General features: G+C 41.0%; 1 protein-coding gene across 1 annotated transcript in view; it reads right to left on the reverse strand.

Annotated features, from left to right (window-relative positions):
* The window catches only part of LOC124137231 (cadherin EGF LAG seven-pass G-type receptor 1-like), a 137,861-nt gene that overhangs the window by 37,386 nt on the left and 82,017 nt on the right, over nucleotides 1-18,458 (reverse strand). The window contains exons 11-17 of the mRNA XM_046503448.2: nucleotides 17,028-17,235; nucleotides 9,832-9,984; nucleotides 8,831-8,900; nucleotides 8,248-8,365; nucleotides 7,955-8,004; nucleotides 3,771-3,894; nucleotides 3,264-3,373 (exon numbers count right to left, since the gene is read on the reverse strand). Coding sequence (XP_046359404.1) covers nucleotides 3,264-3,373; nucleotides 3,771-3,894; nucleotides 7,955-8,004; nucleotides 8,248-8,365; nucleotides 8,831-8,900; nucleotides 9,832-9,984; nucleotides 17,028-17,235 — 833 coding nt within the window. The remainder of the gene's footprint in view (nucleotides 1-3,263; nucleotides 3,374-3,770; nucleotides 3,895-7,954; nucleotides 8,005-8,247; nucleotides 8,366-8,830; nucleotides 8,901-9,831; nucleotides 9,985-17,027; nucleotides 17,236-18,458) is intronic.

Here is an 18,458-nt window from a genome sequence, read left to right on the forward strand (position 1 = left end):
GGTGGGTGTTTGAGTGGGAGAGTGGGTAGTGTATGGGAGGGTGGATGAGTGAGTGAGTGAGTGAGTGGTGGGTGTTGTGTGAGTGGATGGGTGGGTGGGTAGTAGGTGGTGTGTGAGTGGATGGGTGTGTGGTGTGTGAGTGATTGAGCGAGTGGATGGGTAGTAGGTGGTGTGTGAGTGGATGGGTGTGTGGGTGTGTGAGTGATTGAGCGAGTGGATGGGTAGTAGGTGGTGTGTGAGTGGATGGGTGTGTGGTGTGTGAGTGATTGAGGGTGTGGATGGGTAGTAGGTGGTGTGTGAGTGGATGGGTGTGTGGGTGTGTGGTGTGTGAGTGATTGAGGGTGTGGATGGGTAGTAGGTGGTGTGTGAGTGGATGGGTGTGTGGTGGGTGTTGTGTGAGTGATTGAGCGAGTGGATGGGTAGTAGGTGGTGTGTGTGTGATTAAGTGGGGCAATGATTTGTGAGTGATTGAGTGTGTGGGTAGTGTGTGAGTCATTGAGTGAGTGAGTTGATGGGTGTATGGGTGGTTGTGTGGGTATGTGAGTGGATGGGTGTGTGGCTGAGTGAGTGATTGTGTGGGTGTGTGAGTGGATGGGTGTGTGGCTGAGTGAGTGATTGTGTGGGTTGGTGAGTGAGTGACTGCAGGTGAGTGAATGCGTATGAGTGTATGAGAGGGTTAAATGTTTGGGCACGTGAGAGAGCGTATGGTGAGTGTGATTGAAGGAGTAAGTATCACATCTGTAGCATTGCATATATTCGCGCCAAGCAGATGGTTGAATGCGTGAAACATACCAAGTGACTTTTCTTTTTTAATTTTGTTCAGTTTACAAACTTATAGTGTGATATGGCCCTAATTAAAGCATAAAAATCATGTCTACCCAAACCAACTGCGCGTAAATATTCAATATGCATTAACTTTGACATTGTTTGTTGGAAGTCTGTGTGAGAAGTCGGAGCATATGCGTGGGAATGATTGTCAGAAGTCCATAGCCTAAAGTCATGTGCACATACAATGCGGCGGGGTGTTAGTACAGAGCTGGATTCGTTGTGTCAGCATGATCAAGTGCAGATGTTTGAGAGCCTTCTAATTTGTCTGGGTTTGCTGCCTCCCTTATAATGGGTTGTCCAGACAGGATGATTGCTACTGCACAAGGTAGGTATAATTTCCACAAATTGAAGGTGGCGTGACATTTGCGCTCTTTACTTACTTCGGATAATTCCAAACCATGGATATTTCTGTAAAGGTCTTTGACAGTCTGGTATTCCAACCTTCACATCGTATATCCTCGTTGTAATTACAAAGAAACGTGTGTCTCCTCGCAATGAGTTTAGGCACATGAAGGGACAATATTTCATCTCAGTAGCAGTTTTTACTTTAATTTCTTGTCAGCCTCTTATTATTTCAGCGAAAAGTTTAAAGCAGCCCACTCGCTCTTTTCAACACAAAAGGCCCATACGGATATATTCTTCTGTTCGTCACCACGGCGTGTTTGGGACTCGGGGTCTATTTTGGTACAGTATGTTTCGGGCTATTCATTATAATATAATGGTTTCTAAAATGGGATAATTAACGTGTATTAGTGACTTTGGCCAGTTCCATAATAGGATATTAGAGTCTATGTTAAAGTATGGAAATTACGATCGTCAAAGCGCTAAGATTGCTTTGTGGAACGGGGCCTAGGCGTCCAGAAGAAGAAAAGCGGCAACACGTCACATTATTATTCTGGGAGCCTATTTCGTCGAGAAACACTTCTCGAACTGATCTTGTTATATTCATCACTACATACAAAGAAAGACAAGTTATGAACTGGCTTTTATGAACCATTGTTCTCGCGGGTTATTACATAGGCATGCGTTACGTGAGTATATCATCTTCAAACCCAGCCCTGAAGACTTACATACATGGCGTGTAAATGAATGGCGACCACGATACTATAATGAACTGCTGAGAAAATTAAAGTATACACCCGTGCTTGATGGTGGCCAACATGAAACAAACAAGAAATGTTTATTCGATTGTGATATATTTGATACGGGTATCATAGTTATGTTTTTTTATGTTAAGTTTGCAGCGTTTCGGCGACTGGCTTCAGACTTGTAGTGTTTTCGTAATGTTTGTAATGTTTTGGTCAAATCAAATTTTCAAGTGTATACTTTCTTTTGCCCGGCAGTGTATTAACGCACGATATTGTTAAAAAATAATTAAAGAACACATGATACTAGGCGTCAAATTTAAAATATATAATCAACTGTGATGTCGAAAAGATATTAGAAACATTCTCATTCCTACGTTTCAGACAAGCAACGAACATGACGATATGACGTTCTCAAAAAATTCCCTTATCGTCCACATAGTATCCGCAGCTTACCGAAAAGAGTTTTAATTTGACGACTATTTTAAAACGTCACGATCGGAGACACTCCATAGAGTTCAGCCAGGGGTGGATGTACAAGTAAAGGGTCAGGTAAAAAGGGCCGGAGATAAAGAGACAAGTGGCTAAAGGTGTGGGCACCGCCAGGTCACCAGGGGGCACTGTCAGGTAGGTCCTGGGTGAGGGTCTACCAGCAGTCACATTGTACAACATCCACTCATTATCCGATTTGAAGGTGCTAATCCCCGCCCCCTTCAATCCCGAATACCATCTAAATTTTCACTCTGAGTCTCATTGCTCACTCCTGTATCCCGAATTCTTCTTAACACAAATCTTAAAAGCATTGAGAAAAGGGTGCTATTTGAAGTAACATTACTGAAAATGCAATATACATATATATCGGAAATGTTAAAGTACACAATTACTCTTCTTAAATGATGAATCTGCGTTCAAAATACGACTTTTGTTGCGTCCGAGGTACATGTACCACACTACTGAGTCCCGAATACACCTGAATGTACCCCGGAATCTCGCGTACCAAAAGAGGGTTGGCAGCCTCCCATTTCCGCCGCCCTCTCCGACACGCAGGGGTAACTTGTATCCCTTCAAGACTCTTTTCCATAGCTTATATTTTAGATGATAAGAAAAGAATATAATACTTTAATATATCTACACGCCCTGTGAATCACGTGAAATCTAATCAGTATGCAGAAAGCATCTGTTAACTCGAACGCCATTATCTCGACACTTCGTTTTAAATACCCCCGGCAGTCCATATTCACGATGGTCTTAAACGGCACTATGATTGTCTCAAACTACGGATAACTCGCACTGCTGGAACAAAGGATTTCGAGTTAACCAGGTTTCACCCTACAAACAGAATACACTTACTTGACATATACGTGTATAAGGACGGAAAGTAGACACAGAGTGGCAGACACTGTGCATCCAATGTAGGACGCAAAGTTCATCAGTTCTGGGCGCTTATCTCCCTTGTCCCACTAGAGAAAAATAGAAAAAGGCGCTAGTAAAATACACAGATTTCCTATATTTATTATCACTGCTCTCCTACGCATGCAATGCTATTCAATCTGATTAAACGTCTTCAAGTTTATTGTAGTGAGTGAGTGAGTATGGTATTACGCCGCCTTTAGCAATATTCCAGCAATACCACGGCAGGGGACACAAGAAATGGGCTTCACACATTGTACCTATGTCGGAAATCGAACCCGGGCATCGGCGTAACGAGCGAACGCTTTAACCACTAGGCTACACGACCGCCCCCAAGTTAATTGTTAATGAGTAAGACAAGCCTGTAAAAATGTTCTACTATTTTTTCGGCAGGATGCTCCCTTATCGGGATGGCTTACTGATACCGATTAAATGGTAACCACTCACATTTTCATTGTACATGTCAGTGGTGACGGCAAACACGCCAGGCACTGAGCATGCGCACATGACTGATTGCGGCCTGTATTCGAGAATCTCGCAGTTACTTCTCGTCCAAGTCCATTTCCGGGTTCTGAAAATGAGATGTAATGACTCGTAATACATGGAACTCAACAGAAATCTACATTTGAATTAAACTGAACAGCTTCACAAAAAATAACTTCGAGAGTACAATGTCATCAGTTTTGAGTTTCGAGATCCTTATGATGGCAACGCTGCCAAAATCACAGGTTAGGTCATAACAAATTAGTAATTGTTTGTCCGATTATCACCTACCTCCTTTGTAGATGTTATCATAATGAAGCTCAAATCATATTTGAAAAATAACAGTTGAAAAGAAGCATGAAATACTCATATCTCCCGCCAATATTACATGTCCGGTTGTGTGCAATGCATTAGCTCCTGTGAACTATGTTCACTGGACCTTTTTGTAAATGCCTAATTGCAGCACTAAAAAGGTTATTACTGGTGTTGTTTTGTCATCTCAGTTTATGATAGAATACTTAACTGTATTTGTTGTGTTATTACTTAAACAATTGTCAGAGAAGTAAGGGAGTTCTTAATTTACTTAGAGATCAGTGAAAGCAGGGGTCACCTAGAGGTTACTGTGAAGTACAGCACCAATTATCTGATGATCTGAGTAGTAGACTGGAGTCTGGAATGCTACAGCACTGGCATGATCAGTAAAGAACAAGTCCAGTGTAGCTACAAGACAGTGCGTTTGAGAGTGAATGAGTTGAGTCATTTTCCGCACATTAAAGAAATCTTCAAGTTTCAGTTTTTCACTCAGGTCACAGTTGATTTCCCGAGTAACTAGGACATGTTCACATTCATGCTGCTTGGAGAGATCCTGAAGTTTCTGCATGAAATGAGTAAGTGAATGCGACCACTGTGTCCATGACTCTTTTGGAGGAACAAACACACAAGCAATGCAGAACTTGCCAACAAGAAAGGAAATGTATTCAATACTGCGAGATGACATTAAATCACATAGCTGGACACTGTTCTTGAAACTAGTTGAAACATACACAGCAATACCGTGTCTAGTGTCTCCTGATAGACTTGATATCCTGGCAGGCCTCTTTCATTGTAATCAGTGATGTGTGTTTCTGTGAAACACAAAACATCAAGCAAAACAACAAGCATATCCTTCTTCACATCTTCGAAATGAGCACTGAGGGATCGAACATTCAAGTGTGCCACCTTGAGTCCATCACCACGAATGTTCTCTACAAGGTGTGTCCAGGTGAACAGTCTTTCATTCCGCAATCTAGTCATCTCATCCAATGCTTTTTTGTTTACTACGATTTTGTGTTCATCAAAACCTACAAGCTTTAGGCCTTTCCTTGATTTGACTCTCCTGAGCATCGTATACACTTGACCAGGCTCGGCTTTAAATTTACTACCTTGTGTAATTGTCATGTTCCCAATCATCTGCTCATCGGTGCTACCTTGAGACTTGTGGATTGTGAGGCATCATGCTAAAGTTCCTGGATACTGTTTTCTTTCAACCATGACAGATTTAGCATTGCCAGGCACGAAGAACGAGTCTGTTACAGCAGTAAATGATACTGCATGATCCAATTGACAGGACTTCGCTTTATTGCTTAAAGACCAACCTTTGGATCATCAAACATAACAAAGATTGTTCGCTTCAGTGGTCTGGCGATGTCAATTTCTATGTGAATGATAGTTCCTGTAGCCCCATTAACCAGCATGTCTGATATGTCAGTGTTTGTGGTTTGCATACACTTTACTCCTACATCAAGTGAAATGTTTTTCACTTATCCACCTGTGTCATGAGGGTTGGTGCTAATCACAAGTACAGAGGCTCGTCTAGTGTTCAGGTCCTTGTGAGAATCAACAGCTGTGACCTGTATGATGGCATTGTCTATTTTTGAAAGTTGAATATTGTTGTAATCATCAACTTTAAAAGGGATACGCAGTCATGAGGCAGTACACTTGGGGAATTTTCAAGCTACTTCAGCAAATTGATGTCTCTTGAAGTGTGATCACCAAGTCACCAAGTGATCACCTCTGCAACAGGCATGCACAATCAGTGTCACTTTGTTGACGTATTATCTGTTTATGTTCATGGAGGAGGAAGAGATCCTTCCACACTGAGCCACAGAGAGCTCTATAGTTCCCATAACCTGTTGCAAAAACTGGTCTACCCCTTACAGGATTTAGCTGCAGAAGGTCACTAACACACAATAAGGACATGCCTCCAAACGGCAGTTCGTTGGCAAAAACAGTCTGCAAGGTCAAGTTCAGATTTGCTAAGGCTTGTCCTCCAAACATTGAGATCTTATCTGCTTTGATGATTTTCAGATTACAAAACATGCATTGTGTTCAGTTTCTCAGCCGAAGGCTTGTGATGCATGTAGGACTGGCCTTTCTTCCTGACAGGTAGATGGAAAGCTGAATGAAGTGTTGTCCTACTAATGTTGGATGCTGCCTTACCAGTGGAAGCTGTGAGAATGGCAGTTGGTTTGTCTGGATCATCTCCAGGTTGTCGCCACGCCCTCACTGCACTTTGGTAGAGAGCATTTTTAGTGTGGCAGCTGTCAACTCCGCCACCTCCACTTTGCCCTGTTCATGTTACCAGCATGCACTGCGAGGAGGAAGGCGGGTTCGGGTGCCACTGTTCATGTTACTGGTACCCTGGTTCAGGTGCCACTGTTCATGTTAACGGCATGCACTGCAAGGAAGTAGGCTGGTTCGGGTGCCACTGTTCATGTTACCGGCATGCACTTCGAGGAAGTAGGCTGGTTCGGGTGCCACTGTTCATGTAACCGACATGCACTGCGAGGAAGTAGGCTGGTTCGGGTGCCACTGTTCATGTTACCGGCATGCACTGCAAGGAAGTAGGCTGGTTCGGGTGCCACTGTTCATGTTACCGGCATGCACTGCGAGGAAGTAGGCGGGTTCGGGTGCCACTGTTGATGTTACCGGCATGCACTGCGAGGAAGTAGGCTGGTTCGGGTGCCACTGTTCATGTTACCGGCATGCACTGCGAGGAAGTAGGCTGGTTCCGGTGCCACTGTTCATGTTACTGGCATGCACTGCGAGGAAGTAGGCGGGTTCGGGTGCCACTGTTCATGTTACCGGCATGCACTGTGAGGAAGTAGGCTAGCTTGGGTGCCACTGTTCATGTTACTGGCATGCACTGCGAGGAAGTAGCCTGGTTCGGGTGCCACTGTTCATGTAACCGGCATGCACTGCGAGGAAGTAGGCTGGTTCGGGTGCCACTGTTCACGTTACCGGCATGCACTGCGAGGAAGTAGGCTGGTTCGGGTGCCACTTGTAAATTGTGTTTTCACAATAATTCACGATATACCTTGACCAAGTTCCTTTGTCACGTGGTATACATCTCAATTAGGTAATTATGGTTACGGTTCTCAGACAACCCTGTGTAGATGTTTTTGTAGAACATGTAAACGGTTATGCTCTGTGCTAAGGAAACATTTGTAAAAATTCCAAACTATCAAAAGGTACCAGTTTACAACTAAACCTATTTATATGGCAAGTTTGGAAGAAATATTTTACGGTTTTCAAGATCTTGGCGAAGTTTGGTGATTTTCAGTGTAAGTCAAAGACATGCCTCGAAATTTATTTTATTTTAAATCCCAAACTATCAAAAGGCACCAGTTCACCACTAGACCTATCTATGTGCCAAGTTTGGTGAAGAAATATTGTACGGAAACGAGCACTACCTTTCAGTCTAAGTCAATGTCGTTGCCAGGGAAACTCGAAAAATAAAAAAAAATTTAAATCCCCTAATATCAAAAGGCACTAGTTCACCACTAGACCTATCTATGTGCAAAGTTTGGTTAAGAATATCTCCCATGTTTTTTGTGTTTGTTCTGCTCCGGAAACGAAACGAAACGAAACGTGACGGACGGAGGAATAGAAGGACAGACGGACGACACCCATTCCTACATCCCTCTTCCACTTCGTGGCGGGGGATAATAATGTCCCTACTGCAAAATAGCTCTCAGTGACTGTTTTGGGAAGGCCTTAAAGTGAACTCCACTTAAAAAAACCCACTAAGGTTATAAATGGCCTAACTCCTGGCCCCGTCCTTGTCTTTAATACGTAGATGAACGAAATTGTTGAGATGTAGATCTTACCTATTTCGATGTTTCAACCTCACGCAGTCCGGGTTAGATATATTGAATGTCTGTAATGTAGAAAGGCGACTTTTAAGCATGCCGTCTTCTATTAAAATCTGTTACAGAATGTATTTAGACTGTATCTAAATTTACAACAGTAAAATTAATAGTGTCTACACTACAGATATTTGCTGGGCCAATGGCCTTGTATACAATAAACCGAATTGGATACATGGTCTATTATAGCATTCTGCTATTTCAAGGGAGATAACACATGCCTAACAAGTAACAATACAAGGGAGGCAACTCACGTCTAGCAATGGAAGATCAATGATGATGGGCGAAGTGAGGTTCTGTGAGAGTGAGAGATCCCCCATATGTGTGAACAACGCGACGATAGGAGTGTTCACCCAGTCGTCCTTGCGCCGGCTGCAGTGTACAAGAACGTAAAGTAAACCTCCATGACACGACCCGCTAGGTCGATATGATGACTGAGCGTGGGAGTGACTTTAACGCGCTTTGGACATTTATTTCAATTATTTTACGGCGTGTCAGCCAGATGTAGGAGAAAAGCCTGCAGTGATGCAGGTTCACCAATTTGACGAAACCCACGAGCACGGGTATGGTGCTGACAAAGTGAGAGGCAGCCGAACCCATGATCACCGGTTCAAGGAACACCCAAGAGGCACAACACTGTACAAATAATTGTGGCGTCTTAGACGAACGGGACATACGTTCTCCTCGATATAAAATCCAATATGCATATTGTAACATAACTACGACAAAGTCGTTTCATATTTACAATGTGTTTTCAATTTTATTTATCCAATATCTTTCCATTAGTTACCTACTGCTATGTTAATATTTTGGAATTTCTGAATTTGATTTTCTGACCTTTTCACTGCTTGACCCGGAAGTACCCTTGCAAGCGTTGGATATCGAAACGCTGATATACCGATGAACACTGAAACAAGATCAATATTGAAAGTTGGTATTCTTATTTTCTCGTTAAGATTTGTCATTCAAGCTTATACAATCAGGAGGAACGAAACACCGCTTACACGTCTCTCTCCCGATCCCTAGATAAGTGGGGCGGTTAAGGCTAAAATTGTGCACTTTGGGTTAAAAGTACCAAACTTGGCACACTTATACATTGAACCATTCCGAACATTTTTGGATATGGATCCACCTCAGCAGAGCCCCCTTGTGGTAGAAAATCCAAGATGGCCGCCAACATGGCTGAACTCTCTAATGGTATCAATATATACTAAATATATCATACTTATTTGATCCATTTATACATATATCCACACTAATGCATGCGGAATGAATTGCAGCAGAGCTGTATATAATTCAAATATAATTTGCAGCGCCCCCTGGTGGTACAAATTCCAAGAAGGCCGCCAGCATGGCTGAAATCTCTAATAAATATCAATCTATACTCAACACATCCTAGTTATGATATATTGAATATACATTGACGTCAAAAGAGATTTTAACCATTTGGCGGCCATCTTGGATTTTCTACCACCAGGTGTCGCTGTTGAGATGGATCCATATCCAGAAATGTTCGGACTAAAATCCAGCCTTAACCGCCCTACTAGATAGACACATATGTAAATCTCATGATTTTTTCACATTAAAACATACTTACGTTATATCTTTATTTTAAACTATTTATAATATTCACGATCCGTAACCTCATGCAATATAACTCGATATAACTCGATTGACTGTAAAAACAAGAGAACTGTGCTTGAATAAGAATAATTCTTTCGCAACGGGAATTTTTTTCGAACATTTTGAGATTTACGAGTGCTTCTAGCTAATGCTGATTTCGAATCCGGTTGTTATGGAATTTGTATCGGCAGAAAAAAGTTTATTATCTCCCTTGCCTGGAAGCTGCGATACATTCTGGGTGAGAAAGGCGTCCCCCTGGATCCTCACTGAGCCGTCCTCAAACTTGAGAGTGTCGCTCTTGAAGTCGTACGAGTCAGGGAAGAGGATACCATTAAACTTCTCGATCCAATGCGTCTCGATCTTAAACTCTGCAAAAGAGAAGGAGTTAGTTGTACTAATATCAGTTGGGTATTTCAAACTAAAGATGAAAATGTGTTATTTGCCGTATTATAATATGCGTTGGTTACCGATGCTGTATGCGCATAGATATTGAAATTGTCTTTTTGTGAAAACTGACAATGTCTGTATACGTCAATCGGCTATAACCATAGTGAACTGGTTAGGATAGTAAGAGAGTGTAAGAGAGGATTAAAACCTTGCGAAGTACATTTGCAGAGAGTGGGCACCTTGCAAAAGTTGGAATAGGCACGGTATAATACTTTAACAGATCACTATGAGGTGAAGTGAGTGAAATTGGATATAGTGTGTGTGTGTGTGTGTGTGTGTGTGTGTGTGTGTGTGTGTTTGTGCAAAACAACAACCCAAAACCACACACGAGGTTTCTAAAAACTGAGATTAACAATCATTTGAAATTGCCCCCTTCAGAAAGGTGCCTGTGGCCCCATCTCCCCCACCTCCCGTTTAAAGTACCCGTCTATGCAAATACTAACATATCACACTGTGTTTGATGAAAGAAAATATTTTAAATGAAGCCAAATAAACAGAAAACATTTTTCAGCAATAATAGAAATATATGCCTGTGTTCAACTCTACAATGAAAGCAACACAGTGTAGAATCTCTCTCTGTGTGTGTGTGTGTGTGTGTGTGTGTGTGTGTGTGTGTGTGTGTGTGTGTGTGTGTGTTGTACTGACTAATGCCGATTTCATAGCGCCAGCCCACTGAGATATCTTGTCGAGGTTTAACATGGGCACACTCAGACACAGTTGACTGACCCAGAGCCGACCAGTCCTTGACCAGGGAGGAGGTCAGTTAACGGTTGCATCCACACCCGCATTTATTCGGGTTAGTCCGGAATAGTTACATACTTGCAAGAGTTACGTCCCTTGGCAAATCAAACTCAAAGACCATGGACGGCAACATATTTCACCATTTCGACAAAATAAATCCCGAATTCAGTAGTGTGGAAAGCTCTTGGGGATAAAATATCACATTTTGTCGTCTGGTATTCTCAATATACGAAGTAAACAAAGTCAGCTTTTGACAGATTACGCCGTTACTGCCTTTTATATTGACTGAAATGACTTGACGATACGGCTGTTATTATACATTTATCATTATCCTAGATAACGGTATCATTAAACGGAATAAGCTCGCTATACCTGGTGTCTGTGGATATTAATAGATGTTGAGAAGGATGCTTTAGCTATTCCTTTCAAGCGGCCCTGTGTGGGTGAGACAGCGCATGCAATAAACGCCAGTGATCCCGGGATGATACCGACATACAAAGGATAAAAAGATGCAAATCTGGGATTCGAACCCATGCACATTTGATTCCAGCAACACAGGGGCCAAAGTCAACACTTCCAGCGAGTAGTGGAAGAATTGGGCTCCTATATCCTAGTTTGTCGTCTATGACGATTCAAATGTGGATCGTATGTCTACAATGGCCATTGAGTATGGATATTATTTTGTTCAGTTCCAACCAGGTACAAGAAATCCATATCACGATCAGTGTGATGTCATCTTAATCTGTGATTGCGTATTAATAATAATCAAATAAATATGGATTTGAGTGGCCCAGTCGTCTAAGGCGCGGCAATTCGTCGTGCAGAGTGTGCCTTAGGTGTCCCAGAAACCGATGATCGTGGGTTCAAATCCCAGATTCGTCTTGAGTATGTTTCTTGGATTCCTTGTAGGTTTCACCAAAGTGGTAAACGTCTAAGGCCTGCATTACTCAAGGCTTTCCTCCCACAATAAGCTAACACTCCGTGATATAACTACAATACAGTTCAAAGCGGGGTCGTACACGACTCACTCACTCTTATCCCATACAACATTGATGTGTGAGCACGTGTCGGAGTCGCTCGTTTCAGGACAATACCAGCCTGTTCCAATTTGAAGAATACTCTTCACCCCAACAATGTTTAATGTATCTGTTCTCCTGACACCAACCCCATGTCATAGAGAATAAATACTGAAACTAGCGTGGACTCCTTACAATACCAATGTACATTCAGTACACAAACGGGATTAGAATGTCAAATTGGTTTCCACAATCAGCAGACAATTTCATGGTCTTTTGATACCCCAATGAATACTGACGAAGACATTTAGACCAGTCGTCGTGTTCAGAATCTACTACAGCCCAAAGTCTCCCGTTCGCTTTATTAGAAAAGTTTTCTGTCTACATTCGGGAACCTTGAGAAACAAAGGATGACAATGAAGATAAAATTCTGATGTATCCCTTCTTCTTCCACACTGTGCTTTCCTGATCAGCTTAACTCCAAAAGTAGCAATTGTTTTCAATCCATTGACGTTTTTACGAGAGCAATCTTGACCCTATAGCTTCAGATATACCTTTTGCTTCACGTCTTTAATAGAATTAAGGAGTCCTGTCTGGCCAATGTAAGTTTACGATCAATTATGGGAGCATCCTGTCAGGATTACCATGATGGCCGATCACCACTACTTCCGACCAGACAAAATAACGCGGGAGAAGGCACGTGCAGCGTGTTATTGTCCAGCGATGGGTACATCTGAATCCAGATATCAGTGGGACAAAATCGATACACCTAGTTAACGAACCGTAAATGTACAAGACACAAGATTGCTTGGAAAACCTTACGTTTTGACTTTCTTTGAAATGAGGAAAAACGGGAGCTTGGGTTGAATGATTTTCTTTCAGATCTCTCAAAAGTTCACAAAGTTGACGTCTCGTGATAAAAAGACATAGAGATTATAATCGCTCGGCAGAGGTTCGCGCAAAAGGAAATTATATTGGATTACCCATTCCCGCAAGGCAATGGCGTGTATAGAATGGGCTACCTAGGTCGCGCAGGCTTCGTCAGCGTTCAGAAATGCTGACATTGCGGAAGTTTGGACACATTTGGCATGGTATCAACTTTATTGGTACAAAACATTTGCATATCACTTCATCATTAAAATTATGACCAAATTTATGGTGTTCTTTTTATCGATCCTCACAACGCGTACCAAAGACCTACTATGATAATATTATAGATTCACGCTTAAAATCGTGTTTTTCGTGTTTAATTGATTAGTCTACGATAAAGGTAGGAAAGTATACCAGAAATGTGTTCCACTGACGCTTATTTGCAACTGTCTATAGTTTTGTAGACTACACAGTCTGGCTTATCAATGTTATCAAGAGACTGTCCACAGCACCTGTTTCAGCTATTGACGAAACGCCTAGCATCTAGAGCCTTACGATCTACTGACCATCATCTTACTGACCCGAGGCGTTACCAGAAATCTTTTGGCTAAAGAGCTTCTGTCTATGGAGCTGCGACTCTTTGGAATTTGCCACTCAACCCGAGACTCTTTCAGCTGAAGACCTTTCTGTTCAGAAAATACTGTCCATAATCTAACTGAAATAGTTTTGTCTGTACGTTTGCGCATATCTACGTCTATTGCAGCCGTTTGAGCGTAAGGAAATTATTCTAAATAACTTCTTTAAGCACACACATAATGTATGGGATTTGTCGCGGTACAAATACACTTTAATATTATTATTATTATTATTATTATTATCATTATTATTTACTTTTGTGTCAAGAAGTTTCTATAGGAAATTATTCAAATTAACTTCATCAAGCACACACATAATGTATGGAATTTGTCGTGGTACAAATACACTTATTATTATCATAATAATAATAATTATTATTATTATTATTATTTTTATTATTTTTATCTTTATTATTATTGTTATTATTTACTTTTGTGTCAAGAAGTTTCTATAGGAAATTATTCAAATTAACTTCATCAAGCACACACATAATGTATGGAATTTGTCGTGGTACAAATACACTTATTATTATCATAATAATTATTATTATTATTATTATTATTATTATTATTATTATTATTATTATTTTTATCATTATTATTATTGTTATTATTTACTTTTGTGTCAAGAAGTTTCTATAGGAAATTATTCAAATTAACTTCAAATTAACACTTACATAACTTACACTGTTTTCTGTGCTTCCTGTGTCTGGGCATACAGGGACAAGAAATTGCGGACGTCTGAGTGAACTCAAATAACGCGGTAATCCCCGTCCCTACTGATTCAAAGTAGGATCATAATGTGTTCCCGTAATTGCTTTTGAATGTGTTTGGACCTCAGTATGGTGGCCGTTCATCCCCTCTATTTACCGTTAGGAAGGTTAACATAATGTAATGGAGTTAATATAAAACATAGACAATGACGTCACATTATCTGTAGTTGTTGCACAAAACCTTGGTTGTTATCTGCCGGCCATTGTGGCTCCAGCTGCTCGAATGGCCTCGCTGAGAGCTGTCTTTTTTTATGGCATTAATGGGATTTCATTTTCTTGTGCTATCTAAACAGCTTATTTTGGCACCCTGATGCGCAGAAAACAGACAAATCCTGGCAATTTCAAAAGAAGTCGTGCCTGTTCCGAAAAATATCCAAACGTGTTAGTGTTTGAATTCCACCGTGCGAAAAGAACGCGTCGAACACAACCCTTAGATTGGTGCCAGCGATTCCTTATGTCAACATATTGGTTTTTGGCGGAATTGATTTTAGATATTTCAGGCGAAAGAATTTGCTGCTAGCGCTCTTGAAATGAACATGCAATTTGGTGAGGTCATTAGAATGTCAATTTCAAGTATGTTTTTTGTCCGTGCATGTGGTTTTACCTTCGTTGAGAAAGGCTGTCTCAAAATTACTTGCACAGATGTCAAGATTGTTAAGTTTTAAGCAATAATAAACTTCTAAATCTCTCGGAACGTTTAACTCAGTTCGTAAAGCTTTCACCCGCAGACATTTAACGGTCCACGAATATCGAATTGTTCGTTTTAACAATTTCTTTTGGATTTCGAAGTTCCAATAAATATGTATTGCAGAAAAAAACCAAGTATGAACGATATGATTGAGTTCGGTTTAACGGTAACCGAAGTCACTTATTGTCAGTGAAACTCGGTAATTGACAAGATATGTTGAGCCCAAGAGGAACGGAAAAGGAAAGCCATCGATACTGTCTGAACAAATGACGTGTTAGATGACAACGATTGACGTAACATTAGATGTTTCCACGATACCATTATATTCCATTAATAATTTACTTCACCTGTCGTTCAAGACATCTGTTTCTTTTTCAAATTCTTAAATTATCTGCCATGTACTGGAATATGCGGTTTTTAATGTATAAATACGCATGAAGGTGAAATGAGTGAGCTTAACGCCACTTTTAACAGTACTCCAGTCATATCCCGGCGTGTCAGCTTAATATGGGAGAAAACCCCGAAGTGATGCAGGTCTCAGATGTTTATTTGGTGGACACTTTTATTGGTTTTATAAGGTCTTAGATGATCAGAATACATAATGACAAGGTAAAAAGCCTTCATTTCCGGTCACGCGAATGTAGTGTCACGTGTTTGTGGGAAGTTCATGTTGGTAAAAGGACTTTCTAACTTTCTGATTGGTCAAAAAACAAATCAGCGAATATGGACCAGAAACTTATTGAAGCATTTTCTAAATTTCAAAGGAACTATGTTGCATTTTAATCGATCATGGATGGTAATTAAAAAAACTGCGAACCGAATGCGAATAAGTGTGCCAAACATTGCCTGCGGCGGCGAACTATTTCACAAGCACCAGTTCAATACATTCGTTTTGTCGCTGTTTTTGTGCAGTGTAACATCTTTCATTACCATTCAGCATTTGTTGTTTCATCTATATATGTTTTACTTAGCCTTTGGATGCCATTTATTATCAACCGCCGCCGTGGTCTAGTGGTAAAGCGTCCGCCCGGAGAGCGGAAGGTCTGGGGTTCACATACGTTAAAACACGGTACTTATTGTTAACCCCTCTGGGGCTGAAACAAGGACTGTTCGGCTCGGAGTCAGTATACTGTTTATGAGTGGGGTATTCGTGTTAACTGTGACATGGTATCTCAGTGAGCTAGCACTATGAATCGGCAGTGCAAGGAGCCACACACACATACACATGTGCATGCACGTCGCTATATAAGTGCAATAATCTTGGACGCGACGTTGAACCCAATTTCGCCTAAACCTCACCCATGTATTATCATTAATTTTGTTTCTGGTGAGGATGTTCATATTGATAATACAAATAGAGGCTTTTTTTAAACAAACTGAAAGGGTCTCCTGGTTTGTGGTAACAAACTCGGGCTATAAAACAGGAATTGGTCAAGACTAGTACAAGCATCCACACACATAGACACACACACTCGCGAGCATTTACTTTGCTATACGAGTGCAAACATCTCGGAACGCGACGTTAAACCCTACTTCACCTCACCTCACCTCACCTCACCTCACCTCACCTCATGTTCACTGTTCATTGATAGTATGACACATACATTTTCAGGCCTTTGAAGCCGTTCCAATATTATAAAAACATGTTTGCGTATTTGTATTTATATTAGCATTGGAACTAAACAACACTTTAGGAACATGTAGTCAGAGTAGGGGTATTATAGAGTGGTCGCTCGCCACGCCGAAAACCCTGGTTCTATTCCCAACATCGGGATAATGTTTATAACCGTTGTCTGGTGTCTCCTCCCCTTTGCATAGCTGCATTATTGCTAAAAGCGGGGTAAACTCTTAAGTATGCACATAAAGTAAAATTAAACAAAGCAAAAGCAAAAACACAAAACTTTGAAATGTATTTATCTCACAGGAAGAGTGTGTGAGTATGGATTTACGCCACTTTTAGCAATATTTCAGCAATAATACGGCGGAGGATATCAGAAATGGGCTTCACACAATTTACCCATGTCGGTAATCGAACCCGGGTGTCGGGCGTGATTAGCAAACGCTTTAACCACTAGGCTACCCGACACACACACACCCATCTCTCACAGGAAGAAGTCAAAATATAGCTGAAATATGTTCGACCGGATTTTTAACACACTCTCTCACGAAAAAGAAGACAAATGAAGCGGAAGCGTAAATTCAAGAACCTACAGTCTTCAAACTACACTTAAGGCACCTTACCTATATTATTCTTGAAAACTCGAATAAACGCCTCCCTGTAGGGCTTGATTCCGTCGATCACGTGGAAGACGAGACTTCGCGAGATGACGTCAGCAAAATCATGCATGACATTCATAAGGTTATCACCTTCAACACCGGAAGGCTGTGTAGCGTTCCAGCCTTTCTCATTTTTGGAGTTGAGAAGATTGTCCACTACTGTTGCCAAGATCTAGATAAACCAAAAGGACATCATTCAACGCTAAGACGGGAGCTGTGCATGTAAAGATTATGACGAGTGTGTGTGTGTGCGTGCGAGAAAGGGGTTTCCTAAAGTCAGTTTGATACAAGAACATAACCCTTCGTAATCTTTTGTCAGAAAACAGAATATCTGTTTTATATTCTGAAAGGAGGAGCTGAACAATTATATATTTGTTTCACAACGTATTTGTACAGGACGTAAATGTCCCGGAGGTAATAAAATATAAATTAATTCAGTATTTGTCTGAAACAAATTATTATTTTTTAGCATTTTAACTCCCCACCCCACCCAAATGGTCGGTCCTGACGTAGAAACTTATCGAGAAGTTAACATTGTGCAGAACAATTCTAATCATCATCTAATGTGAAGATATGCATTGCTGTTTTTTTTACATAAGATATCGTTATCAAATGATGTACACCTCTGACTAACGTTAGTCAGCTCTCACCAAAAGCATGGGCCGCTGCCGATCTGTTCTGCCGGGTGCCTCCATGGAGGTACAGTTAAAAGACAAACAAGTAGATTCCTAAACAGATATTTGGTAACCTATTATTCCCATGAAACCTTCATTCTAAACGAAACGAGAATTGCAAATTGTCCCAGAGCACCATCTTTCTTTCGAGCCAACCGCTTTTCTCATTTGGGTGCCCTACTGTTGTGATTGCCTTGTAAAATTAGGATGTCCCCTGGAGGTTCGAAAATACATCATGAGGGTCGTGTATTGAAAATATATCGCTAGAGTAGCATCAGAGAATGAGAAGGGCGCCGTTGAAAAACTCATCGTTAATATTATGTCTCAATAGACCTTACGAAATGCATAATACACCCATTGTTTCAACTGGTGACCTAATCGTCCCGGATCTGTATGGGAGAATATAATTAAATGGGTAACAATCTGGACAGAGATATGCCCTGGCTGTGTTGGTGTGCCATCGTACCTGAAGGCATACAACCAAACACTGTTTGTCTCCTCAATACCAGGTCACAAATTAATGGCTGATGTAGATAAAATATATTTCATTCAAAAGAAATTAATGAACACTTGATTCTTGTATATTCTCCCTCCCCGATTCTTTCATAATACAATTGCTAATTTGTCATGCGGCAGATTAACTACAGTAATATGAGACATAGGGTGATCCTTAACTTCTTTTGAGTAGTAAACTATGATGTAAACCTACAAACATTAACTC

The sequence above is a fragment of the Haliotis rufescens genome, unplaced genomic scaffold (assembly GCF_023055435.1).
Source record: "Haliotis rufescens isolate VD_foot unplaced genomic scaffold, xgHalRufe1.0.p SCAF_11, whole genome shotgun sequence".
Classification (NCBI taxonomy): Eukaryota; Metazoa; Mollusca; class Gastropoda; order Lepetellida; family Haliotidae; genus Haliotis; species Haliotis rufescens.